The sequence below is a fragment of the Erythranthe guttata genome, chromosome 12 (assembly GCF_056151865.1).
Source record: "Erythranthe guttata isolate IM_541 chromosome 12, IM_541, whole genome shotgun sequence".
Classification (NCBI taxonomy): domain Eukaryota; kingdom Viridiplantae; phylum Streptophyta; class Magnoliopsida; order Lamiales; family Phrymaceae; genus Erythranthe; species Erythranthe guttata.
Genome location: NC_142544.1, coordinates 17919710 through 17947250, shown reverse-complemented (window position 1 = coordinate 17947250; position 27541 = coordinate 17919710). Strand labels below are relative to the sequence as shown.

Genomic DNA, 27541 nt, shown 5'->3' with positions numbered 1-27541 from the left:
ATAATTTTTCTAATTATGTCTATAGTAGAGTTACGGATTTTTCTAATTAGTTTAAAATATGCTTAGGTTTGTTGGACCCCGTATGGTACCGGTGCACATTACTTACACCCTCGGAGCATGTATTACGGCACGATACAGTTCATGGATATAGTGGAGCCGTACATGCCCGACCGAGCGTTGCGGCAGTTTGGAAGAGTCCAGACTATTCCTTTCCCGATAATTGAATCGAACTTGCCACATAACCGCGGCTTGTTTGGCGCGGGATACAAAGTCACTTTCCACGCTCCTGGCGGCATGTGGCAGAACGAGTACGCCAACTTCATTGACCTGTCGCAATACCCTGAAGCCTGGCCGCCGGAAACAGTTGCCGAGGAGTACATGAAGTGGTACATCGAGCGGACGCACCGGTTCATTAGCAACCCTGATAGAGTTCCGCCTGCAGAACGGGTTGTTGCTGCGGTGCCGCCAGACCAGCCGTTCGCCAACGATATAGCTCGGCTCCTAGTTCCGATCGTGTTCGGTTTGACTGGTGACGACGCAGCAGAGGCATTCCTGAGCATTCAGCCGCAGTTGAGGGACTTGTTGACGCCACATGCCCACTATTTGCGTCTCTTACCTAGGAGAGGTCGCGGGGGAGGTCCGAGGACTCGGGGTCGGGGGTCGAGGGGTGGACAGTAGGACATGTTATCTATTTGTGTATTAGTTTCGGATTTTTTGCACCTGACAATTGGTATTCGTGTGTTGTGATTTGTTGTTTGTTTTCGAATTTAGTTTTTTGTACGGATGTTTCATTTTGGATTTGCGGATATTTCTTATTTGCCCGTATTTAGTTATTTAGTTATTTGTACGGATTATAATTATGTTGTATCGAACGAAGTTATTTAGTTATTTGTACGGATTATAATTATGTTGTATCGAACGAAGTTATTTAGTATTAACGGGATTTAAAAAATAAAAAAATAAAAAAAAAAAAAATATTTTTTTTCTCTGCTCGTGCGTTTTCACACGAACAGAGGTGTTCTGCTCGTGTGAAAACACACGTGCAGAACGCCTCTGTGCGTGTGAAAACGCACGAGCGTATTTCCACGTAATCTTTTTTTTTTTTTTTTTTTTTTTTTTTTTAAAAAACCAAAAAAAAAAAAAATAATATTTAATACGTTCGTGCGTTTTCACACGCACAAAGGCGTTCTGCACGTGTGTTTTCACACGAGCAGAACACCTCTGTTCGTGTGAAAACGCACGAGCAGAGCAAAAAATTATTTTTTTTTTTTTATTTTTATTTTTTTTTTTAAATCCCGTTAATACTACAAATAAAAATATAATTTCGTTCGATACAACATAATTATAATCCGTACAAATAACTAAATAAGTAAGTCCGATAACAACGTAAACAAAATTACAATAATACAGTACTACCTATGCCTAGAAGTCAACGTCGTCCAAAAAGCAAGTCGATCCGCGTAAAAATCTCGTAGAGGTAGTAAATTGGGAGCTGCAAAATACCTCCACTGAGGATGGAGACGAGGAAGAGGACATGAAACCGGTACTCGTATGATCATAAAATGATCGTTATGTAGCGACATAGGAATAATACGTGATAACGCGGGGTTCCCAACTAGTGGTAGGTGAGTGATGCTACCCCGTTCAGTGAATATTAATACCATTGCATTGTATCTTGTAGCGATCGCCAACCCCATATCTGTTGACATCCATTTCGTCCGTGGCGCCGGTCCCCTCTCATGACTGCATGTCAAGATATAATCAGCGACTGTATTTCGACCCCCCTCATCCCCACCAAAAATAGTAGCATATAGATTGTAACGCTCCATAAACTCCTCAACCAAGTCAGTTCTAACTTGTGGCCATCTCTCTTGACTGCCGTAAACAACTTCGGCTATGCATCGGTAGCCACAATTTCCATCGGCCCTCACATTAACATATGAGGCTATGGACTGTGCGAGAAACGGAGGAAGGAAGGAAAAGAAATTGACCCGGTCGCCGGCAGTAACAACTGATTCTTCCGTCGATTTAGTACATCCGCGAGGACGACCTTTAACCTTTGACTCTGGCGTATCAGCTTTAAATTTTGAGTCTGGCGTTCTTTCGGTCGGGGTTTTGCGACCCTTAGAGCCGGAAGAAGATTTAACTTCGGATTTCCGATTCATCGTGTGCTCATATCCGGACAAGTACCTCTTCATCGAGTTATTCTTAGGTCGTCCCTTGGCCTTCACAAATGTCGGCTCTTGTAAATGCGTTGAAGAAGGATTATTTAGGTCCCGTAAATAGTCGGCCGCATTTTTTTGGGACATGTAATCTTTGTTTGATAACTTCTCGAACTCATCGAGAAGAACTTTCTTAATTGCAACTGTGCGATCAAACGGTTCCTCCTCATCCTCCCATGGATCCGACTTTGGCTCGACAACCAACGTTCTCCAGAATGGATGTAACTGTTGCGGATAAAAAGTATCTCCCTCAGCAATTTTAACTGCAATCATACACGCACACGGGAGTCCGTGGGTTCGACTTAGGTAACAGTTGCAACTATCCGGATTATTTTCTAATTTTTCGTACTCTTTATCCAACAGGTCCAGTGCTTTGTGTGATACGTTACATACCAAAGCACCGAAGCACGACAGTGAAGTACTGTACATCCTGACTGTTCTACTGCTTTCATTTTCCACCTTCAATTCATTAATTTGAAGGTCAACTTGCGCATCTAGTGCATTTTGAACTGTATCCATAGCTCCAGTCGATGTTTGGATCCAACGCTTCGATGCACGATGTGCACTCTCTACTCTGTTTCGAGAAAACACTCAAATAATGAATAAATGTAACATGTGTATAAAAGATTGTACGTAACGAGTTTATAGTAAAATCAATTTATATACCTGTTAGTCGTCGTGTTACCGAAATGAACGATGTTGTTGGTCCAACACTTAACAAATCTCTCCTTATAAATCAACCACGTTTCATTGATGTAAGTTATCAGCTTCGGATATTGCCCGTACAAACTAACTATCTCTCTATAGTTGCATTCGTATTCTTCCTCAGTCTCAGATTCGACTAACTTTGCCCACACCGTCCTCCGGAACAGTACACCCAACTTGGTGTTACCCAAGAATTTTGACGCGTTTGCCTCAACGTTTCTGTTTATGTGATATAAACATAACATGTGATGCGAATGTGGAAACACGTTTGGCAATGCTTTCAGTAGGCCCAGCTCACGATCTGTCAGTATCACTTCTGGTTCTATCCCGATTGGTAATATGTCTCGCAAACATCGCAATGTCCATGCATAAGTGTCCCCATCTTCACGTGACATAAAAGCAACGGCAATAGTGAAGTTCCTTCCCACGGGAGTAACCCCAATGATCTCCAAAAGAGGCATTTCATATCTACATGAAGGTAATTATAATTTAGTCAACTCTTACATATATATATATATATATATATATATATATATATATATATATATATATATATATATATATATATATATATATATATATATATGTATATATATATATATATATATATATATAATAAATGTAATACACATTTAAATAATTATTACCTGTTAGTCTTGTACGTGCAATCCATCAGGATGACGTATGGAAATAACTGCAAAAGCTTTATTGAATCAGGGTGCGCAAACATAACGTCTTGCACTGTATCACCAGCTGGATTTGTTCGATGCCATTTGCTGTATCCACTCTCACTTAGTTCGTGCCACAGATGTTGTATAACTGTTTTTCCTTTCATTTCCTCTCGTCTAATTTTCTGTGATTCATTGTACACTTCTCTCAAGGACGCAGCCGTATCCGGATTCATCTGCCTCAGATGATGCAAAATTTCCTTCGGCTTCACATGGCTCTTTTTCAGTATCTTTGTCACTTCTCGTTGCTCTTCAGTCAGGCGACTTAGCGAACGTAGTCCTTGTGGATATTTATGAGGATTATGATTGTGCTTGCCATTTTTGATGGTAAGGCGCCATAATCCATCACGACCCTCTTTACCCCATAGCGCAAAAGGGCATTTACACTTTATTGAACCGGACTTCCGGCTTGTTTCGACCTCTGCATTTTTTCCTCGACTCTTATAGGCTCTTTTGCAAGTTAAATACTGTCGGCCTTCGTGGTAAGACTGTCGCCTAATCTCATGTCCATGACTGATGGCCATATTCATCGCCCACTCGACTAGTGCATCTTTACTATCAAATGCAGTCGAAATTGTGAAAAATTCACTGAAATCATGTAGCTCGAATGTTTCAATATCTTCATCCACATCTATGTATACTTCCTGTTTTTATATTAATGTAATTAGCAAATTATAAAACTAAAGGATAAAACTAAAAAAAAAAAAAAAAAAAAAAAAAAAAAAAAAAAAAAATTGTGGTGCTCGTGTGATTTCACACGAACAGAGAGGTTCTGCTCGTGTGATTTCACACGAGCAAACCTCCTCTGCTCGTGTGAAATCACACGAGCTAATTAAAAAAAAAAAAAAAATTTATTCTTGAGCTCGTGTGAATTTACGCGAGCACTTGGCAAGTGCTCGCGTAAATTCACACGAGCTCAAGAATAAAAAAATTGTTCTTGAGCTCGTGTGAATTTACGCGAGCACTTGGCAAGTGCTCACGTAAATTCACACGAGTAGATGAATTTTCGGGAAAAAAACGAAAAACTTACATTCGGGTCTAAGTTGTTTGGATCCATCGCAAAAATTGTTGAATATCTGAAATTTTTCACTTTGAATGTTGAGTTTTCTTTTTTTATAGGATTTGGTAGGAATAGTACAAAAGGTAAATAGTTATGGTAAAAAGGTAAAAAACCATGGTAAAAAAGTGCCTGAATGTTTAATTTGGCCTGCGTATATCACCACCCTAATACATATTATCTATATTTTTTCATGATTAATTGTAGCTAAAATGATGTTTATTTATTTTTAGTGAGACATTTTAGAAAGGGAAAATTTGCTAGACACCCCTTATTTTGGACTTATATGGCTAAAGATCCTAGTTGTTAGATGAATATAGGCATAGGTCCTTTGACTCAATAAATTAATATAAATAAATTAAAATAATTAGTATATAGACCATAACACCCTCAATTAATAAGAAAACAAATCTTATATATTATCTTTCTCCAATCTCACGTTATTTCCCCCCTATATAATTCATCATCTCTCTCCTTCTGCAACTCAATTCTCACGCCTCTCTCTCTCGTGCTTCTCTCTTTTTTTTTTTCTTTTTTCGTTTTTTTAATAAAGAAATATTATAGAGATGAAAAAAAACAAGGATCTTAATAGATTATGAGAGGATTTCTTTGTGAAAGAATCAAAGAGGACGACAAACATCCCCTCCCAAAAAAAATCAGAAATCCAAAATCCTAGCCAAATTCGCATTGTGTTTTCCGTATGTAGAACCTCCCATCGTTTGTTGTTAGCAATTTCCGTTTGCAGTTGGTTTAATTTCGTTTGTTGTTTGAAGAATTGCGTTTGATGTTGAGATTCGATTCCTCTGGTTTACAATTTGCAAGGTATGTCTTAAGTTACATTTTACAAACATTTTGTTTAATATTTTTGTTGTTTGCAAATTGTTCTATAAACAATTTTTTGGTGGATGTTTTTAATGATGCTGATTTTTTTTATTTTTTTTCAGTTTGTTGTTTGCGTTTGGCCAAATCATAGGTAGTTTATTACTTGCAATTCAATAATGCAAGTTTTGCTGAATGTTTTTCTTCAGTTTGCTGTTTGCATTTGGCGAAGTCATAGGTAATAATTTGTTTGTAATTTAGTAATACAAATTATGAATTTTGTTTTTTCAGTTTGCTGTTTGCGTTTGGCGAAATCATAGGTAATTTGTTGTTTGCAATTCAATAATATAAAATATAATTTTCAGTTTGCTATTTGCAGTTCGCGGAGTCATAGACCTCGCAGTTTCCGGATCATAGGCGGTGGTGGGGCTGCGGTGACGTTTTTAGAGTATGAGTTTGTCAAATAAATTGTATATTTTTGTTATGAATTAATTTATTTGTTTTAGTTAATTTTTGGAAGAGAGATGTTTGGGAATTTGTTATGATAGAGAGATTTTTGGGATTTGGTTTGATTTAATTAAGGGTATTTTTGCCATAATAAATATTATTAATTTATTAAAACATTAAATTTTGACTTGGATTTACACACATAAATTATAATATAAAGGGACCTCTAGCAAATTGCCCCTTTTAGAAAACAACAATTTAATCATTGTTTGAAGGATAGATGAACTTTGGGCGTATTTGTTGGGATTTTTTTTTGGAAAACATTAACAAGCAAAAGTTTATTTGGGAAAATTGATAGGAAAAACCGAGACCTAATATTGTCACTATATTTTTACGAATCTTAATGTTATTACTGAAATTTAAATTTCACAAATAGGTATTTTAATATTGTGCAATATATATTCCTTATTGTCAATTTTATTTTTTATGCATTTAAATAAATATTTTATTCCTATTTGGAATGTTGTTCCGTGCATCGCACAATTGATATATTTATAAATAAAAAAAAAATGTATTTTGAAATACCTCAATTTTTTCCGTCTTCTTCTTCTACCAATACTTGAACCATTGACCTCTTTGGGAGGTATGACAACCAATAACCATCGAAGCCAAGGAGCATCGGTGAAAATTTATTCTTTCACAAAATTATTTAAACATTTTTTTGGTTTTTGATAAATCGGTATATAATTTCAGTACCAAAATATTTGTCTCTTTGGAGTAATTTTGTTGGATCAAATTATTTGTCAATTTCGAGTTTGGGAGAGATTGTTCTTTTAACGATTAAAAAATATTTCGTTTTAAGGAAATAGTTGAAAGAAAATCAAATTGGTACCAAATAGTGTAGACAACTGACACCCGGTCTAGCTGATTTAAGTTGGATTAAAAAGCTAACTCAAATGACTGCATGTAACATATTTTCAATTTTGTCAAAATCATTTTACAATATGGTGAAATCACGTTCGAAATTAAAACTGTATTTAATTATCGGACCGCTTGAAATGCGTCTTGTGAAAGTCCAAACAAAATGATTGAAATAAAAAAAATGTGAGGAAAGCCCAAAAAAAAGCCTCCAACAAACTTTATTGAATAATATGCATTTCAAAGCAAATCCAATTTAAATTAATATCCCATTTTATATCATAAATAATTAAACACCATTACAATTTCACCATTCTTGCTTGGCATATATTCCTTCACTAGTCCCATAACTTCCAAAACCTAGTCAACTATAGTCAACTACTACATAAATAAGAAAATTTAATCACACCACTTAGTGATTTATATAAAAAAAAAAAAAAAAAAAAGCAATAGAAAAAAATTAAACCACCACTAATGCAACTAATTACTTAAACGTATACCCATGCATTCATCGCAACTAACCAAATCCCTACACATTATCTGAAAATCTGAATTCCGGTTGCTTATGCCCGCCGTTATTATGCTGCGGCGGTTTCGCCTTCCCTCCTCCTCCGCCTCCATTGCTGCCGCCGTTGCCGTTTTTAGCTCCTTTGGCGGAAGGGGTGGTGGTTTTCTTGTCGAAACCAAATTCGATATCGCCATCTCTCATGTTGAAGCTGGGTTGTTTTTGCCTCGGCTCCCACTCTTTAGGCCCCAGCCCATTGCTCTTCTTCTTGCTGCCCTTGTCGGAGTGGTGGTGCGCCGCCTCCTTGGCACGGTGGCGCCGGTGGCGCCGCCTGCTGCACAGCCGTCCCAGCACACATGCCACCGCCGATATCACCACGATCACTGCCAAGACTGCGAAAACAGGCCCGAACGAGCCGTCTGAAAGCGAAGAAGCTGGCTGCTGCTCCGTCGTAATTTGACTAGGGTTAGGGTTTGGAAATTCCTCAATAGGCTGTGACATTTCTTTTTTTTTTTTTTAATTTTTTTTTCTGGAAAAATAAGAGTTTGATTTGAATTAGCTCAAGAAAAAAAGAAAGAACTAATTGAGATGGGTTTTATACAGAAACTTGGTTGTTATAAGAGGGGAGTTTTAAAGAAATGGAAAAAGGAGGGGCTTTTCTTTAATAAAGGAAGAATTAAAGAAAATATTCTTGGTGGCTTTATTGAATTGGAGAAGGGTGTTTTTGTTGCTTAGTGAGTACATAAAGAAAATTTTTTTTTTTAAATTGGGTTTTTTTTTTATGATAAAGTTGAAAACATATGTCACATAAATCTATGTACTGAGTGCCAGAAAAAAATAAAAAATATATATATTTACAAGTGCTTTTGCTTTATGGTTGGTTTGAACAAATGTTGAACATTGACACATCGCTGTTGCCTGAAAACAATGATAATATGTTTTGAAAGCATGTTTGTGTTTCATGTTTGATTGCTCTAAAGCAATCTTTTACAGAGGTTGTTTTGTTCAAAATTGGGACAGTAATTTTTTTTTTTAATTTTAAAATATTTAAGGATGAAAAAAGAATGAAAGGGTTTTCATTTTTGTGTATAACATGTTCAAATACATTTTTTTAATTAAATTAAAAAAAATAATAACTTGTGAACTATATAGCACGGTCGCGGAAACGACGATATGGGGATACGGACAGGGGAAAACAACATGTCTAAATGTCTAAAAAATAGGGATACTGAAACTTGGGGAAATATGTAAATATTAAAAGTATTGGAGTATATTTATAAATATGTTATATAAACATATATAGGTTTAATTTATATATAATTTTTTTTATATATTTTGATAATATATTCAAAATAAACATTATTATCAACTATCGATTTGCAATTAATTATTAAATTATGTAAATAATTAGAGAAACAACAAAAATGTTTAAAAAATTGCTATTTTAAACATGTTACTAACTTTTTTAAAAAATTGCAAAGTGGCTCATAAAATGACTGATATATGTACTCGAATGTCGAAAATAAAACTTACGTTAATAAGTCGAAATTTTCGTGTTACATAGATTAGTTTTTTGAATAATGGTGAGTTTCCCAATAAACTAAGTGATAGCACTAATTGAAGACATGCTTTACTCGATTTGAATCTTTAAATTCTTTATTTTGATTGCTTTTAAGGGTAGCGCTCGATCAATTGCAATGATTAGGAAATAAATATTAGTATTTTATAGTCATCGTGGTACACAATTTTGCACTATTCATAACCTCGATCATTGAAAAAGAAAAAAGAAAAGAAAAGGAGATCTCATTATTTCTTTCAATGTATCTTCCTCTAGACTCTACAACATATCCCCACTTTAGACCCATTAGACTCTATAAGAAATTGGGCAACTATACAAGTGCATATAGCTAATCAATGATTAATGTTTATCTAATCATATGGATTATCAATATTCTATAGTGGTGAGATTTTATGTGTCAATTTATTAATTCGACAAGTATTTTATTATAATGACAGAGTTAGCACTTCGGCGTTCGAGTCAGAGTCATAAATGCGCCCGCAACGAGTCGTAACTTATTTCCGAGCGCTCCCTATTCGCTCGGCGATTGATACAATTACCGAGGAGAGGGTCTCTCATGCGGGCCATGATCTAGGATTGAGTGCTCTTATAGGGCTTTAAAGGCCTTTCTCTATGTTGAGTGACCCTGCTTCTTGGACCTCCTTTTGCTCTGGATCAATTATAATTATTTGTATCCACTCTAATGGTGAAGCATTATTAATCTTCGGATGATGGAGGTTTTTTTTTTTTTTTTATTATTATTATTATTATTATTATTATTATTATTATTATTATTATTATTTCATTTTTATTTTGTGTGTGTGTGTGTGTGTTCTTGTACTCAAAGTGGAGCAATTATGAAATATGCCGAAAATTGTTCAAAAAGCGCTAACCCATTACCGATCTACTAAAAACATTCACACGCTTTTTGCGAGTCTTGTCTCCACCATCACACGAGTTAATATTTTAAATTTTAATATATATACAATTTTTTTTCAGAATGCAATATACATATAATTGAACTTCTATAAATTAATCCAGTTGTAACTGAAAAAATTCTATTAATTTAGCGAATTATTAAGTTATCGAGTTAATAATTGAACATACTTTCACGAAGTCGCGGCCGAGAGAAACTATTATTTAAACGAGGTTATTAATTTATCGAAGTACTACTGCAGTAATTTATAGTTGATCAACCTTACATTTAATTAGGCAGAGCTATAGTAAGTTAGCTATTCAAACCAAAATCAAACCATAATCAAACCAAAAAATCATTAAAATAACATGCACAAATTAATTTATAAACAGTTTCCACATATTTAAACAGCAATATTTTTGCAGATAATTTCTCTTCAGAAATGGCAATTCAGAAAATGAGAATCAGTCAAATATTCCTTCTTAACCTTGCATCTGTTTTTACCATCTTATCCCTGCTATCACTTTCAAGTTCAACAGGTCTTTTAAGTTTTATCAATTACCATAATTTTATTTTTTCCCTTCAAAAACAAATTTAATGATAATAATAATAATAATAATAATAATAATAATAATAATAATAATAATTTTCTAAATTGCAGAGGCCGCACCAGTAGGAGTCTGCTACGGGCGCGAGGCGAGTAACCTGCCACCAACCTCCGCCGTGGTCCACCTCCTCCAATCCAACGGAATCTCATGGATCCGGATCTTCAACCCGGATCCGGAAGCTCTCGCCTCCTTCTCCGGCACCGGAATCCAGCTCATGATCGGCGTTCCGAACGAAATCCTCCCAACTCTAGCAAACGGCACCGTTTCCGCCTCCCTCATATGGCTCGAATCCAACATCTTCTCCCTAATTCCACCTTCCCAAGTGCGATACTTAGCCGTCGGCAACGAAGTCCTAGTAAACAATCCATCCTACACCCAATTTTTAGTACCCGCCATCCTCAATCTGTACCGAGCTCTTCACGAATTAGGGTTAGCCGACGCAATCAAACTCTCATCCCCACACGCGGCGGCCGTATTGTCCGAATCCTACCCTCCGTCGGCCGGCGCGTTCGACCTCAGCCTCACACCAGTTATGGTCCCGCTTCTGAAATTTCTGAGCGAAACCGAGTCGCCGTTGATGGTCAACGTCTACCCCTTCTTCAGCTACGTCAACAACCACCAGTACGTGACGCTTGATTACGCCCTTTTTAGGTCGTCGGCGGTCGAGATTGACCGGGATCTGGAGTACAGGAACATGTTCGATGCGACGATCGACGCGTTCGTGTACGCTATGGAGAGAGAAGGCTACCCTAGAATTCCGGTGGTGGTGACGGAGACGGGGTGGCCGACGGACGGCGGAGATGGCGCCGGAGCTGGTAACGCGTTGGATTATAATAGGAATGTTGTGATGAGGACGAAGGGTAATATCGGAACTCCGAAAAGGCCGGGGGTTGGGGTTGAGGTTTTCTTATTTGATTTGTTTGATGAGAATGGTAAAAGTGGAATTGAGTTTGAGAAGCATTTTGGAATGTTCGGTGTTAATGGAATCAAGGCTTATGATATTAGCTTCATTTAATTATATTATTTAAATTAGATTTTATTTTATTGATTTTTTATAATTAATTACTTAGTAAAATCTTCCTTTTTTTTTTCTACTATATCTAGTATTAAAAATATTTAAATTTAATATTAAATGTAGTTTTTAAATAGCATGTCTAATTTAATAACAATCATGTTTTCATTTGTACTATTTTTGAAGTATCCACCTACAAAATTTAAATGAACACAATAATAATATTTAATTGCGAGATTACTTTATGTGCAGATATAAATTAGTATGAAGTTTGACAAACAAACCTGTTATTTACTATACTCTCTAATTAATTATGTAGCTAACAAATATTTGTGAAAGTCATACCGATCCAGACCAGAAAGAAGCCCAAGGAGAAGGCCCTTTGAAGCCCATAGGAAAGCTCAGCCCAAGGTCGTGGCCCGCATAAGAGATCTTCTCCTCGGCAATAGCATCGTTTGCCGAATAATGGGAGACGCTCGGAAGCAAGCTGTGGCGAACAAATGCCGCGCATATATGACCCTAACTGGTACGGTAGAAAGTAGTAATGGCTTAGCCGGACTCGTATGCTACACGCGCCTGCGTGTAATTTAATGCGCTAACACCGGCATTAATGATGGAATGACCACTCGATAGGAGCTGGTAAGGTAACCACGTTCAAGTAAGTAGAAATAATCACCCGTACAACCCGGAGCCGGCTGAAAGCTAACATGGGGAAGGTAGTGGGTGCGGCGGCGGGTATGCGCTTGCCCTGGTTTTCGGAAATGCCGAAAGGCGGACCAAAAAGTACTATAAAAGGAGGTAAGGCCTCATAATATTCCTATTTTGGCATTTTTCATTTATGGGATTTTAGCCCCGATTAGGAAAGGGCCAGAGAAACTTTCTAGTTATGAATCGGGTATAGAACCAATATATAATGGGCGGCGCTTGGTTACAATTCAGAATCCGTTATTATATGTTTGCTCTTAACAATTAGAAAGAAAAAAAAACATAAGGGTGTTGAATGCAATAAACCCTATAAGACGAGTTATGAACACGTGAATGTCGGTGAAATGCATTTACTGTTTTTTTAAGACAGTACCACGGTACGATGTTCTTGGTGTTGTGATCAAAGTTGGTAGTGAGATGAAGGGGTTCAAACAAGAAGATGAAGTATACGCAGATACAAGTGAGAAAGCATCGGATGGTTCGTTATCTGAGTAATTATTGCCTTTGAAGCCCAATATTCTCGTTTTTACCCATGCGCCGGGCTTACCACTTGCAATCAAGACCGCCTATGAAGGGCTCGAAAAGGCTAGATTCTCCGAGGGGAAATCTGTATTTGTTCTTGGTGGTTTTGGATCTCTCGTGATTCAGACGAAAGAAGAAAACATTTAGTTATGTTATTACACTTTTCAACTTGTGTGTAAATGAATTGAGTGGAATTGGATATATGAACTACCAGTTTATTGCATTTAGTATCTATATATATGTTAGGGTAAATTACACCCACACCCCTAAGGTATGCTTAAATAACTTTAAGGTCCATGTGGTATCGATAATTACACTCACCCCTTGAAACGTAGTTATAAACTCTAATGGGATAATGCATTGGATATGTTATTACGATAGAGTTCTAACGCTCTATTGGTTTAAGGAAGTGGTGGAGACAACAAAGAGTTATGGGTGATTTTAGACATATTTGGGGAGCCATGTCACCACATAACTCCCCATAACTCTATATTATCTCCACCACTATCTAAAAGTAACAGTTCATTAGAACCCTATCGGAATTATGTATCCAATACATTATCCCGTTAGAATTTATAACAACGTTTCAGGGGGTGAGTGTAATTATCAATACCATAGGGACCTTAAAATTATTTAAGTATACCTCAGGGGTGTGGGTGTAATTTACCCTATATGTTATATCGACCAATTGCTAAAACAGTCTCCGTATTATTAATATTAGCAAAAACCCCAATATAACGCATTCTATTTAGCACAAACTAATCAGGTTTATTGTATTTAGTACCCCTATATTATGCCTATCGAATTGCTAAAAAAATATTAACAAAAAACCCCTTAATGCAATTTTTTTTAGCACACAAGTCCTAAATGGTCCATTTTTTTTGGTGGTTTACATTTAGTTCATCTCATCTTCATCAACCTTACATTTAAGTTTGCAGAGCTAGTTAGCTATATTCAAACCATAATCAAACCAAAATATCATTAAAATAACATGCACAAATTAATTTATAAACAGCAATTAATTTTTTGCAGATAATTATCCACAGAAATGGCAATTCAGAGAATGAGAATCAATCAAAGATTCCTTCCACACCTTGTATCCGTATTTACCATCTTACCCCTGCTGTCACATCCAACAGAGGCCGCACCAGTAGGAGTCTGCTACGGGCGCGTGGCGAGTGACCTGCCACCACCCCCGGCCGTGATCCACCTCCTCCAAGCCAACGGAATCTCAAGGATCCGGATCTTCAACCCGGACCCGGAAGCTCTCGCCCCGTTCTCCGGCACCGGAATCCAGCTCATGATCGGCATCCCAAACGAAATCCTCCCCAATCTAGCAAACGACACCGTTTCCGCCTCCCTCATATGGCTCGGATCCAACATCTTCACCCACATTTCACCTTCCCAAGTAAAATACTTCGCCGTCGGTAACGAAGTCTTACTAAATGACCCGTACTACTCACCATTTTTAGTACCCGCCATTCTCAATCTGTACCGAGCTCTTCAGATGCTAGGGTTAGCCGACACAATCAAACTTTCATCCCCACACGCGGCGGCCGTCTTGTCCGATTCCTACCCACCGTCCGCCGGCGCTTTCGACCACAACCTCACGTCAATTATGGTTCCGCTCCTGAAATTTCTGAACGAAACCGAATCGCCGTTGATGGTCAACATTTACCCCTTTTTCAGCTACGTCAACAACCACCCGTACGTCACGCTTGATTACGCCCTTTTTAGGTCGTCGGCGGTCGAGATTGACCGGGATCTGGAGTACAGGAACGTGTACGATGCGACGATCGACGCGTTCGTGTACGCGATGGAGAGAGAAGGTTTTTTCAGCATTCCGGTGGTGGTGACGGAGACGGGATGGCCGACGGACGGCGGAGATGGCGCCGGAGCTGGTAGCGCGTTGGATTATAATAGGAATGTTGTGATGAGGACGAAGGGTAATATTGGAACTCCGAAAAGGCCGGGAGTTGGGGTTGAGGTTTTTTTATTTGATTTGTTTGATGAGAATGGGAAAACTGGTGTTGAGTTTGAGAAGCATTTTGGAATATTCGGTGTTAATGGAATCAAGGCTTATGATATTAGCTTCATTTAATATTATTTCAATTAGATTTTATTGTATTGATTTTCAATAACTATTTACTTAGTCAAATCTTCCTCTCTTTTTTTTACTATATCTAGTATTAAAAATATTAAATGTGGTTTTTTTTTAATAACAATTATATTTTTATTTCAACTACTTTTGCAATTTTTACAGTAACCACTTACAAAATTAAATGAATACAATACTTAATTATCTAAAAAAAATGAATACAATACCTATTAATTTTATTGAATAATATAGTATTTAATTGCAGAATTCAACTTTTATGCATGTATGATTTATGAATTAGTTTGAACTTTGAATATCAAAATTATAAGGTCAGTGTTAAATAAAAATTAATAATTGTTTGTGAGTGGCTACTCTTGTAAAATATAAAAAAGCCCATATTATAAGGTCACTTCACTATGAATTTCGCAAGTACTTTTGGGTCGGGCCCAATAAATAACCCGCCACCGTGTCACGGGTCAGGGTCATGTGCTTAAATTATAACCCAACTCCATTAATTTGTATTTATTGCATCACCCTTATGTAACTATATTTAATTTTAGAAAAAAAATAAAAGAAAAAATATAAAATGGATCTGGATTATAGTCAATCCCGGCCCAGAATACCATTTACCAAATCCATTACAAAGTAGTAATTCCCGCTTTCAGAGAAATATCATTCTGCCGGTGTTCGTTCCGCCTTTGTTCTTCGATTCTCCTGTCAGATTTCTCCAAAGGTAATCATAACTTGCCGCCGTCTTATGGTGATGTTACTGAATTTTTTTTATTTTTTTATTTTCGAATTATGCCTGAAATTGAATTTCCCTATTATTCCATGATTTTCTGTACAGTTGGATTTCCCCCTCTTCCGATTAGGTTTTCCTTTTGCCGTAAACTTCACAAGTCTGGAACACGATTAACGATTAAAAAAAAAAATTAAATTCAAGTGTTTTAATTAAGACAACTCTTGCCTTGGTTTGAATCTGTTTGTGGAGGTTTGATGGATGATGTCACATACAGTAGATTAGATGATGATGATGCTGCTAGATGTAATTGTTGTTTTAATTTTCTGACTACTGTAACTGAGATTCCATTATGGATTGTCAAATCTAACATTGTAAATATGCTAAAACATTAATGAAGATTAGAGTTCTGCTTATGCAATAATCATTTCCTTAATCTTATTTCCAAAAATCGGATAGAGATGACATTATTTGTGATAATCACACAGGTTATAATGGGCGACGTACAAACTACTACATCGAGCACCGATAATTCGACCGAAAAAGTCAGCGCACGTCCTAATTTTGTCTCGTTCTTTCAGAAGAAAGTGCGCGAGTCTCTCGAGGTTGGTCCGCCATTTTTTTTTTAATAATAAAGTAACTCGATGGAAGTTTAATTAGACTTTATTTTGAAGACAAATCTCGTCTTTTGTTAATGCTGCAGTATCTTTATAAACAATCGATGACCGAATACCGTGTGGCAGCGTTGGAGTCGGATCTCCCTACCGTGAGCCGCAACAAAGAAGATTCATTCTTGAGTTTAGAGAGTCAATTATGTGCCTGGAAAGACAATCCAGCGTGGGTGGATCGACCTGCAGATATAAAGGTGAATTATTACTTTTAGAATTTTTTTATCCAAAATGAAAAACCTTTTATACAAGTCGAATGTTGTTGGCCAGTGGCCATAGTAGTTAAAATCCCAATTAAAATCCTGAAAATTGTAGGATTTTACGATTTCAGTACCCTCTAGTCTCTACCATGTTAAATCCTAATCCAAGCAAATCCCTTCAAGATTGGAAGATAAATCCCGTAAAAATCTTTAGCGGGATTTTACGATTTTGCATATGGATCAGAACTGGGCTATGATTCAAATTGTTTACGATTCTCCTAAAGTCTTTGAGTAAATATATAAATCTTTCGACAACATTTTTTGCAGGTGACCATACCTAAAGGTACTCTTTCCAAACTAAGTTTGAGCGTTGATGTTGGTTTGCCGCCAGATGCAGTGTACAACATTGTGACGGACCCTGATAACAAGAGAGTTTTCAAAAACATCAAGGTAAAAATAAATGAAATTGCTCGCTATTAACATCTTTTTGTTGTTACGTATTCATATTCTAATAAGTGCTACACTTTATATACACACTCAGGAAGTAATATCAAGAAAGGTAATACTCGACGAAGGATCAAGGCAAGTAGTAGAACTGGAGCAAGCAGCAATGTGGAGATTCCTTTTGTGGTCCGGAACAATCTCGGTCAACGTTTTAGTTGACCAGAACAGAGATGATTATACAGTAAGGACAATTTTTTATTTTTTATTTAGTCGGTCTATTTAACTTCATTTGCAATGTAGATTTTAGCTACTAATTCTTATTTCCAGATGAAGTTCAAGCAAATAAAGTCGGGGTTCATGGAAAAATTCGAAGGAAGCTGGAGAATGGAGCCGTTATTTGTAGATGAAGAGATGTGCGGGGCAATAAAACCGAAGTCGATAAAGGAGTACGTTTCTTGCACTAATGGTAAGGGAAGAATTGGTTCGAAGTTGAGGTTAGAGCAACTGATACAACCAGCCATTGTTGTACCTCCCCCGATTTCATGGTACCTCAGAGGAATTACTACAAAGACCACTGAGATGTTGATTAATGACTTGCTCGCCGAAACTGCCAGAATCAGGAAATATTCCGGCGGTGGAGGAAGGACTGATGTTATCTCCGGCGAAGAAGAAGAAGAAGGTGATGCCTATAATAGTAATATTAAAGAGAGATGGGCTGTGAGAAGGAGAAATAATCCAAGGCATTCTCATAAAAGGTTGGCATATGTGTAAGTATTTGTTTTTCTTTTTAATCCATCAAATATTTATTGATGGTGAAATTCTGGTGTAATAATTTTATTTTATTTAATAAAACAATATTTTACAATTTTGTGGAAATGATGCATTCTTGCATTAGTTTTTTTTTTTTTTTTGTTTAGTATCCAAACAATTAAAATTAATTAACAAATTGTTTTATCGACTTTTCTTGAAAAATAATAAAATAAATTGTTTTATGTCCAAATACATTGAATGAGTGGTGGTAACATGGAAATAATTTTGCATCCAGAAAATTTTCACAGCCCAGATATAATTTTATTAAAAAAAAATAAAAAAAATAAATAATTGAGTGGGGAAAAATGAATGATCATATATGAATGAATGAGATAGCAAGTTGATAAAGTGAGAGAAAACAATGGATTCAATCCTTTCTTCTACAACCTTCCAACTGAGAAAACCCTTTCTCTGCTGCAAACACCACCTTCCTCAATTTTCACCCTTCAAAATCAGCATCAATGCGCCGAAGAATTCAAACAATTGTTCGCAGAAAAGAGCAATTCGGATAATTGCAAGTTCACAGGCGGCTGCGCCTTCCGCTGAAGCCGCGACGAGTTCTTACTCCATACCGTCGGAAATGAAGGCTTGGACTTACAGCGAGTACGGCGGCGTTGAGGTGTTGAAGCTCGATTCGAATGTTGCTGTGCCGCCGCTGCAGGCGGACCAGGTTCTGATTAAAGTCGCTGCCGCCGCTCTTAACCCCGTCGATTTCAAGAGGAGATTCGGGAAATTCAAGGCCACCGATTCCCCCCTTCCAGTAAAACTTTTTCTCTTATCCCTTTTTTGCCCTTCCAGTAAAATTAATTTTGTTTTTTAATTCTTCAATTAGTGTTGATTGTTCTGAAAGTCATGATCTCTCTGTACTGTAACTATATATTTAGTTATGGGGTTTCGTTGTAAATAACAACAATTTATGCATACTACTCACAACTTATAAGAGTTCATTGCATTTAGTACCCCTGTATTATATCAAATTGCTATAAATACCCCTCATGTTATTCTATCAGTGAAAAAACCCCTTACAATTCATTTTTTATAGCACATAACTTCCTAAAAAGTTAGTTTTTAGGTGTAGTTTGCTAAAAAAAAAAAAACAGAATAAGATAAGTTGTAAACATGTGATGTATGCATCTATTGATTTTTGTTCAGACAGTACCGGGGTACGATGTTGCCGGAGTAGTGGTCAAAGTTGGGAGTGAGGTGAAGGGTTTCAAGGAAGGAGATGAAGTATACGGAGATATAAGTGAGAAAGCATTGGATGGTCCTAAACAGTTTGGTTCGTTAGCCGAGTACACAGCTGTCGAGGAGAAATTATTGGCTCTCAAGCCCAGTAATCTCGATTTCGCACAGGCGGCGGGCTTACCTCTTGCAATCGAGACTGCCTATGAAGGTCTGGAAAAATCGGGATTTTCCGAGGGGAAATCGATTCTCGTTCTCGGTGGAGCTGGTGGCGTTGGCTCTCTCGTCATTCAGGTGAAAAAATAAAACATGGATGTTGAATGCAATAAATCACATAAAACTCGTGATCTTTGACGCTTGTTTGGATTTTAATCGAGTTTTTAATAAATTAATGTTTGAACTTGGTAAATTATGCAGCTTGCAAAACACGTGTTTGGTGCTTCGAAGGTAGCTGCTACATCCAGCACTTCCAAGTTAGAATTTCTAAAAAGTTTGGGAGCCGATTTGGCTATCGACTACACCAAGGACAACTTCGAAGACCTACACGAGAAATTCGATGTCGTTTACGATACAGTTGGTAAGTCTTGTACGTGCATTAGTTTTTGTTTATATAGTCCACAAAGTATTTTCCTTAATGATTTACGTTCCGATGGGAAAAAAAAAAACAGGGCAGTGCGATAGGGCGGTGAAGGTGGTGAAAGAAGGCGGCAGCGTGGTGGTGCTAACAGGTGCAGTGACACCGCCTGGTTTTAGATTTGTGGTCACTTCGAACGGAGAAACTTTGAAGAAGCTTAATCCGTATTTGGAGAGTGGCAAAGTGAAGGCAGTTGTCGATCCTAAAGGACCGTTTGGTTTCGACAAAGTTGAGGAAGCTTTCTCGTATTTGGAGACAAATCGTGCCGTTGGAAAGGTTGTCGTTTATCCTATTCCTTGATGTGAAACCAAAGCTAAGGATAATTTGGAAATGTAGTAAAAATAAAACAAATAAATAAAATTGGAAAAATCACTTGATCATTAGAACAAGAAAGCCAATTTATTTAGAAGGCACACTCATTTAGAAACAACATGTGTTCACAGTACTTCTTCAGTACCAACAACAAATACTGGAAATCAAAAATCAAAAACACCAACCTAGACTCACTGAGTCACCTCTACACTCAGCATAGAAAACCAAGAAACCTTATTTATTTTTTGGCAACAAACAAAAGCTGAATTTTGTGACAAACATTTACAGTAGTAGAAACTGTTGAAAAGGGTTAAAAAGAAAATCTCAAAGTGAAACCGAAGGAGAGAGGTTATAATCGAGATTCCAATGCTCGAACGTGCCCTTAACGAAATCGTAGTGTGCTCCCCTCAAAGAGATAGCATTCTTCACCACAGCTTCTCTCACATATGGGTAGGTTAGCAGATTTCCTAGTGATACATTCACTGCCTCCTGTTTATTTTTTTTTAAACATGAATTAATTAATGTTAATACAACAACCTTAATTATAGTTGGAATTTAATAATAATGGTGTGAAAATTAAATAAAAGTTTACCTTCTCAAGTTGAGTGCACTGTTCAGTGAAGTCCAAAGTGTTGCATTCTGTCTTGACCTTGGCTTTGGCTACTTTACATATGTTCACCCATTCCTCAATGAAATCACTACACATATAATTTCGAAATTAAATTGTGAGGAAAAAAAATAAATAAAAGAAAAATTAACCACTTAAAATATCCAAAGGTGAATAAATGAAAACCTTAAAACAAACAAAAGTTATGTAAGAATTTGATCATTAATTCTGTTTTTGGGTACATGTTGTCAGAAATAGGCGAAAACTTATCAGAAGAATAAGATATAAGTGCAATAATGAAGAAGATAAGTAGGTAACAATAAGCACTGAATATAAATAAATAAATAATTTTTTTTTAATTTTTGATAAGTAATTAAATAAACTTATCTGGAAAAAAAAAAAACAAACAAACACTGACCTTTGAGTGGTCCCATCATCAGGGATAGACATGAGGCCCTTTATCCCACCACAACAGCTGTGTCCAATCACTAATATATTCTCCACCTAACATTAATTCATTCATTCAATTTTATTTTCTCTTCTTCAATATTTATATTTATATATAAAAAAAATATAGGCACAAAAAAAAAATTTAGATCAAGAAAGTATATAAGTAATTCCTAATTCATTTTTGTTTAGATGCTACTGTTCATATTTGCATGTGACACTGAAACAATATATTGAAGAAGAATGTTATAATAATATCCATGGGATAAAGAATCAATGCCTAACTACTAGTAGTTGAATAGGGATAAAATTGGAATCTTTGAATATATACATGATTTTCCCAATAATTCAAGATAAGTTATTAGACCTACCATTCTTGATAAGATAAAGCTCAATTATATATTAATTACAGATAATTTTGCCATCTTACAACAAGAAAATAGGAGCTTTTGTCTTTCTTTAAGACAACATTAAACTAAAAATTATTTAAACTAAAAATTGATTCCCATGACCAATTTTAAAATATTTAGGGATAATGTTCTAGCGGGGGCATGGTGAATTATATGAAGTATGATGAATTTGACTTCCTCGTTAAGAATTGCTTTTTGCCCAAAGCAGAAACAAATAATAATAATAATAATAATAATAATAACAAAAGGAAGAAAAGGAACTCTCTATCGTGGAATTAGGTGGTCATGTGGTTAAGAAAGTGGAACTTTAAACACATAATTAATAAATAAATAAAATTATTATTATTATTATTATTATTTGATTTTTTTGAATGTTTTAGAATTAAATTAAACATGTGTGAAAAATTGAAGTAGAAGACTGGGAGTTTAAAATAATGTTACCTTCAAATGAATGACTGCATATTCAATTGCAGCCCCCATTCCTGAATACTTTTTCTGCAAGATTTTTGCTTCTATTTAGTTGCATAATAAGAAATTAATTTAGATGGCCCCAAGATTTTGACCAGAGAATTAAATTAAATATAAATATAACACAATTAATTAGGTAGAATTAATAAATAAATAATAATATATACCTGGTCAAATGGTGGAACCATGCTAGCGATGTTTCGCACCATAAAGGCCTCCCCGGGTTGGAAATTCAGCACGTGCGAAGGGCATACTCGAGAGTCGGAGCATGCAAATACCAAGAACTGCATTTTTTTATTTTTAATTAATTTATTAGTGTCCAGATTCATTGTATATTATTCAAATTTGCATTTGCAGTTGACTTGTAATTTACCTTGGGGCTTTGGCCTTTGGCGAGTGCACCATATAATTCTGGATTTTTCCTACAACCAAATCACAATTTGTAATTAATTACTATTAATAACACAATATCAACAACAACATTAATTATAATTATAATAAACAAATAAATACTAAATAATAATACTGAAGAACTTTTTTCTAGTGTTCTGAATGGGAGACTGTAATTTTTTATAAATAAAAAAAAAACAAATATTTTTAATAAAATAACTAGTATAACTTGTAGATCAAATTAAAAGATTAAATAAATAAATTTAAAAGAATGCATGTTTGTACGTCCATCAATCAAGACATGAATATTGGCCACTTCAATTCTATATCAACCAAAATGCATATCCCAATCAACGCGCAACATCACGCACTTTGTCTACATTTTCTTTAATTAACCATGTTACTACTATTTATTACTCTAATTAATTAATTAATTTTAAATGTCACTTTCAATCAAAAAGAAAAACTAAAAAGAGGATTAGTTGAAGGGTAATTAAGTAATTGCATATATTTTAATCCGGCATCTCCAAGAATCTCGCAGTTATCGATGCCCAGAAGGTTCCAACACCTTTACACAAGGTACAACCCAACACTTTTATTATTTCCTTATATTCATTTTTTTTTTTATTAATATACTTACTCGTAGTTCTCTTTCTTGAAGTGCTCGAACCCGGTCCGGATCCTCTCAACCGGGTCGAACGCCGGCTTCTCGGCGGCCCCCGCCAACTCCGCCGTCAACTGCCTCACCTTTGCTGCTGCCACTTCCTCCAGCTCATTCTTCTCACTGCCACTCCAAATAAACACAGAAAACCCAACACCATCAGTAAAACAAAAACAAAAACAACGGGATAATTATCCCAGCGAAAATGGCGCGTGGGGCCCACCCTTTTTCTATTAATAGAGTGGGGCCCACAAGAGTACGAAAACAGTTAAACATTTATTTCCCCCCACCCCTAACAAGTTAACAGAGCCGTTAAATGCGGGGTTTGGCCGTTTTAGCTGATTTTAATGATGCAAGGAAAGCTTATCATACGGCGTGGAAATTACGGAAAAGCCCAGATCTTCGGAAAATTAATTACTTGAGTGCTGATCCCGAGGAAATTAAATAGGAGGGGCAGTAAAGGTAAATAATACCAAAAAGGGAAAACAAATCATCATACCTGAGCAGCTTCTTCAGGCCTTCAATGGCTTCCTCGTATGTGTCATTAGCCATTTCCTCTTTCTATCTCTGCAAATTCACACATATATAGATATAGTATGCATAAATTATCTGATCAATCATGTGTTTAGTTTAATAGAAAAGATAGATTCGATTGTCCGAATACACATGTTTACATCTTATTGGTGCTTAATTAAAACAATGATCCTCCCAGAAAAAAGGGGAAAAAACATTTAAAAAAAAATATATATATATATATGAATTTGGTGGTACGGACCTTTTGAGGAAGAAGCTAATTGACTCGGGAGAGAAAAAACCAGAAGCTGGAGGAAGATGAAAATTAAAATTGTTAATAATGTGTCCTAAAAGGCAGGCTTTAGCTTCGTTTATATAGCACGAAGCTAAACCGCGGTTAACGGAAAATTGGTGGTGTGTGTTAAACCGTGGTTAACTTTTGTCCGAACGTCAACAAAATAATTAAAATCATTTTTCCTTTTTTTTTTTAATTACTGAAAAATAGAATATTCAACGCCAGTGTGGACGGAGGACATTAGCGGAAGTATGTGCGTATGTGTGTGTGTGTGTGTGGGGCGGTGGAGCGTGGACATAGCTTTTTTTTGAGCTACCTTTCTTTTATTTAGTAACTATATATCAAAAAAAAAAAATTGGAAAATTATAATATGTAATAAAAAGTTTTGGGAAAAAGTAAATTGAATTTTATGGGCCTAATTGTGTGCAATAATATCTTGAGGGATTTAATAATTCATAATTGGATTAACCAGCTTTATAAATTCAGCATCCGTTGACTTTGACTATGCACTGTGAATAAGATTCCATGGTTTTTATTTGTATAGAGGCCCTTTAATTCTCATTATATTACTTCTAGATTTACAATAATTTTGCATATTCAGTTTCCAAATTAAAGATTCTAAACATTATGTGTGTGATTTAATAATTAATTAGAACCTTTAATGAAAACAGATTTGACCTGGGCATTTCGAGTAAGATGTTTTGTAGTTATCCACTCACAAATGCTAGTTCATTTTTAAAAATAATATTTTTGTTTTTCTTATTACTATTATATTATTATAATTATTATTATTATATTATTATTATTGGGTATGGCTGGTGGGGGCATTGGATGGGCAAGTCAAAAGCTTAAAGGATAACAATATATTTTTTGGTAGTCAAGATAACATGGCCTCAACCTTTCAATGCATTTGATGTTTTAATTTAATTTTTATTCTATTCATTGATTGGTCCATTTGGATCTCCCATTTAATTTGAAACTCATCTTTTTTTCTTTTTAGTTTTAATTTAATTAGTCAAGCTTCTTCTAAACGTGTCTCTTAGGTTGCCGGAAAGAGTGATTTAACGCAGAAGTTTAAGATCGTGACGACGACAATTACACCAACACAGTTTGAAATATAGAGAGAATAAGAGAGATATCTCGGATTCATCAAATATATTGTTTGTGTATTCAATTATTTAAGCGTGTCTTCTGTATGGTAACACATGGACATTTCATACCCTAGAATCTTTTAATTTGTCGAAGATTACACCTTGATTGCGTGATTCCCCCTTACGATTTGTCAATCATTTTCGTCTATTTTAGGAGAATATCCTCGAATCTGACTTCAACAGCTTTATAACAACTCGCCACCTAGCACTCCTCTTCCTTCGTATCTATTGGCACATGGAGCCGGACTCATCAATTTGTCGTTATTCTATTCCCACTTCGTAGGTTTCGACTGCTCGTCCTTTTCTCCCGACCTCTAAGCCCATATTTAATTATCAAAAAAAATAAAAATTATATCATTCTTGTCAATAACTTATTAATTATATTGATTTTGCCCTATCGAAAAGCGAAATAGCCTGATTAAAAGTCAAATTGATTTAGGACACACATGAGTACTGGCAAATTATAAAACACAATAATGAAAAGAGCATCCACTAGTTTTCTCTGCAGAATTCGTCTTCTCTTTTCCACCATACAAAAAGTTGTCCCTTTCAAAAGAGGCAAATTTAACGTTTAAATACTAATTTTATCACACTATTGTATTCTCCTTCACTTCCAATGTTAAGAAATGCCTCTATTTATTTTATTATTTGTTTCTCGATAATAAATATATGAATAAATTAGTAACACTCGTTGTTTTGATTCATCCAAGAATTCACGGTGATTGAGCTGCTACACCTGGTCATATATGTTTGGTGGGTTTTAACCGTTGATGAGATTAAATAACCACTCACTAGGCACACGTACACATTGATGTGTGTCTGATTATTAGTAGATCAACGATTTAATTGTCAACATGATGTATGTCAAAAAGTTTAAAAAAATATTTTGAATTAAAAAAAAAAAAAAGGGAAACATTTAAAATGCTCTTAAGTGGGTAATTTTCCCGAACTGTACTTTGGGCCCAAATGAGCCCATGTTGATTACGTATGTAACTTAGTTTAGGGCTGTGAATCATTGCTTGTGAGTTGAATTAGGATGGCCCATTAGCCAACTTTTTTTTTGTAGTAAAAAATAGATTTAAAAGGTGGGGTGGGCCGGTGGGGGTGCAACACTGAGGCCCATTAGCCAACCTTATTGAAGATCATTTCAGAAAAATAAAATCAAATTGTGAATCATAAATAATATTCAAGCATTAAGATAATACTTATCAAAAAAAAAAAAAAAAAAACAAGCATTAAAGATAAAAATTAAAAACTAAACTATGTTTAATCCAAGGGAACCGGCCCGGCGAACCAGCGGTTATTTCATTTTTTTAGTCTTTTCCATTTTATATTCAAGGTTGCTATGTGCCTAATTTCATACTATAAGCGGGTCATGTACAAAATTTTAAAACTACAAGGGGTTATGTGCCTAATTTCATTCCATAAGGGGGTAATGTACAAAATGTCAAAACCACAAGGGTGTTAGTTATGTGCCTCATTTCATACCATAAAAGGGTTATGTGCAAAATGTTCAAACCACAAGAGATTAAGGTGGTGTTTGCAAATGATTATTTAAAAGCAAAAGTTAGTGATTGTGATTTAAGTTAGTTTTAAGTGTTTATTTCTAAAAGTTGGGGGTGTTTGCAAATATTTCGGAAAATGAACTAAAATTGAAAAAGCTGGGTTAGGGGTGCTTTTAAAAAAATAGCTTAAAGCAGATTATTTTAAGAGAAGCAAAAGCAAAAGTTGTTTTTGCAAACACCTAAAAACAGATTATGAGCAAAAAAAACCGCATAATCACTTTCAAAAAACATTTGCAAACACCACCTAAGTGGTATTTACCCTATTCTTTACAATCATGCATTCTTGCTAAAAAGGCGGAAACATAATAATGATAATAATAACAATAATAATAATAATAATAATAATAACTCTTCTAAAAATAAAATAAAAAATCAAATCAAATCGTGCTAAAAAAGGTGTTCAGGAAAATTTGAAGGTTAATATTAAATTTTGATTTCATACACGTCATGCAAACGTTTGTGCGATGTCAGATTGCTGGCATAGTAATTTATAAATTTACATGTAAAAGATATTCTAATTCAATTTTTATGTTGTAGCTATTGTAATTATGAAATAACAAATCTAATTGATAGATTTATAGTGTTTGCAGTAGATTTATGTAGTAAATTTAGGGCAAGTAATTATCGTACTTGAAGTAATGTTTTAACTTAAATCATTTATTAATATAATCACTAGCTTGTAGAAACGTAATTTTAAATCTCCTATTCCCTATTTCTTGTGTTTCAATTTGAAAATCAACACCTCTCCACATCAATCTCACGTGCAATTTATTAAATTTAAATGGAATTTAGTAATCAGACAATGACAAAGTCGGAAACGTACGCGAGACAATTTTTTCTAACATTGCAATTGAGTTAATTTGATTCGAGACGTAACAAAATAATTTCAATAATTTGAACTCGTGGAACATCAAACACGTCCATTTTTCTTTCTAAGTTTGTGAAAGCATTTGCACAATAATTTGTAGAATCTCAATTCTACATCTCATATGTTAATTAACGTGTACAAATTACTTTTCAGATTGCCAAAATAGTTGAACTCTTTAATTCAATACCACAAATAATTGTATGGAAAATAATATAAATCGAATAATTCAGGTCTAATATGCTTCCTCTTTAACTATATATTACTTTTCTCTAATCTATAGTAAAATCTTCATAAATTGAATATTCGATAAATTATTAAATAATAGTTTATTTCAGTTAGAATTTGGTGAAAACGTGT

General features: G+C 35.3%; 7 protein-coding genes across 7 annotated transcripts; 4 read left to right on the top strand and 3 right to left on the bottom strand.

Moving 5' to 3' along the window:
• Positions 1-1412: 1412 nt before the first annotated feature.
• On the bottom strand, positions 1413-4874 carry LOC105975439 (uncharacterized). Its single transcript, XM_088827365.1, has 4 exons — positions 4686-4874; positions 3575-4299; positions 2889-3395; positions 1413-2796 (listed from the first exon to the last, which is right to left on the bottom strand). The coding sequence occupies exons 1-4, from the start codon at positions 4710-4712 to the stop codon at positions 1413-1415; spliced, it is 2643 nt and encodes an 880-aa protein (XP_088683491.1). The 5' UTR covers positions 4713-4874.
• Positions 4875-7151: 2277 nt separating this feature from the next.
• LOC148766644 (uncharacterized) lies at positions 7152-8100 on the bottom strand. The gene has a single exon (XM_088827121.1). It carries the CDS (start codon positions 7900-7902, stop codon positions 7426-7428), a length of 477 nt encoding a protein of 158 aa, XP_088683247.1. The 5' UTR covers positions 7903-8100; the 3' UTR covers positions 7152-7425.
• Positions 8101-10280: 2180 nt separating this feature from the next.
• Positions 10281-11558, top strand: LOC105964830 (glucan endo-1,3-beta-glucosidase). The gene is made up of 2 exons (XM_012989335.2): positions 10281-10414; positions 10537-11558. The coding sequence occupies exons 1-2, from the start codon at positions 10318-10320 to the stop codon at positions 11496-11498; spliced, it is 1059 nt and encodes a 352-aa protein (XP_012844789.2). The 5' UTR covers positions 10281-10317; the 3' UTR covers positions 11499-11558.
• Positions 11559-13550: 1992 nt separating this feature from the next.
• LOC105964832 (glucan endo-1,3-beta-glucosidase) lies at positions 13551-14898 on the top strand. Its single transcript, XM_012989336.2, has one exon. The coding sequence runs from the start codon at positions 13771-13773 to the stop codon at positions 14821-14823; it is 1053 nt and encodes a 350-aa protein (XP_012844790.2). The 5' UTR covers positions 13551-13770; the 3' UTR covers positions 14824-14898.
• A 440-nt stretch (positions 14899-15338) lies between these two features.
• Positions 15339-17747, top strand: LOC105964833 (hypothetical protein). Its single transcript, XM_012989337.2, has 6 exons — positions 15339-15553; positions 16048-16164; positions 16263-16424; positions 16755-16877; positions 16969-17112; positions 17199-17747. The coding sequence occupies exons 2-6, from the start codon at positions 16054-16056 to the stop codon at positions 17640-17642; spliced, it is 984 nt and encodes a 327-aa protein (XP_012844791.2). The 5' UTR covers positions 15339-15553; positions 16048-16053; the 3' UTR covers positions 17643-17747.
• Positions 17748-17884: 137 nt separating this feature from the next.
• On the top strand, positions 17885-19890 carry LOC105964829 (2-methylene-furan-3-one reductase). The gene is made up of 4 exons (XM_012989334.2): positions 17885-18441; positions 18834-19157; positions 19281-19440; positions 19532-19890. The coding sequence occupies exons 1-4, from the start codon at positions 18043-18045 to the stop codon at positions 19795-19797; spliced, it is 1149 nt and encodes a 382-aa protein (XP_012844788.2). The 5' UTR covers positions 17885-18042; the 3' UTR covers positions 19798-19890.
• Positions 19878-23914, bottom strand: LOC105964834 (carbonic anhydrase 2). The gene is made up of 9 exons (XM_012989338.2): positions 23568-23914; positions 23292-23359; positions 22772-22915; positions 22115-22163; positions 21909-22025; positions 21715-21768; positions 20835-20920; positions 20402-20507; positions 19878-20298 (listed from the first exon to the last, which is right to left on the bottom strand). The coding sequence occupies exons 2-9, from the start codon at positions 23342-23344 to the stop codon at positions 20134-20136; spliced, it is 774 nt and encodes a 257-aa protein (XP_012844792.1). The 5' UTR covers positions 23345-23359; positions 23568-23914; the 3' UTR covers positions 19878-20133.
• Positions 23915-27541: the final 3627 nt, after the last annotated feature.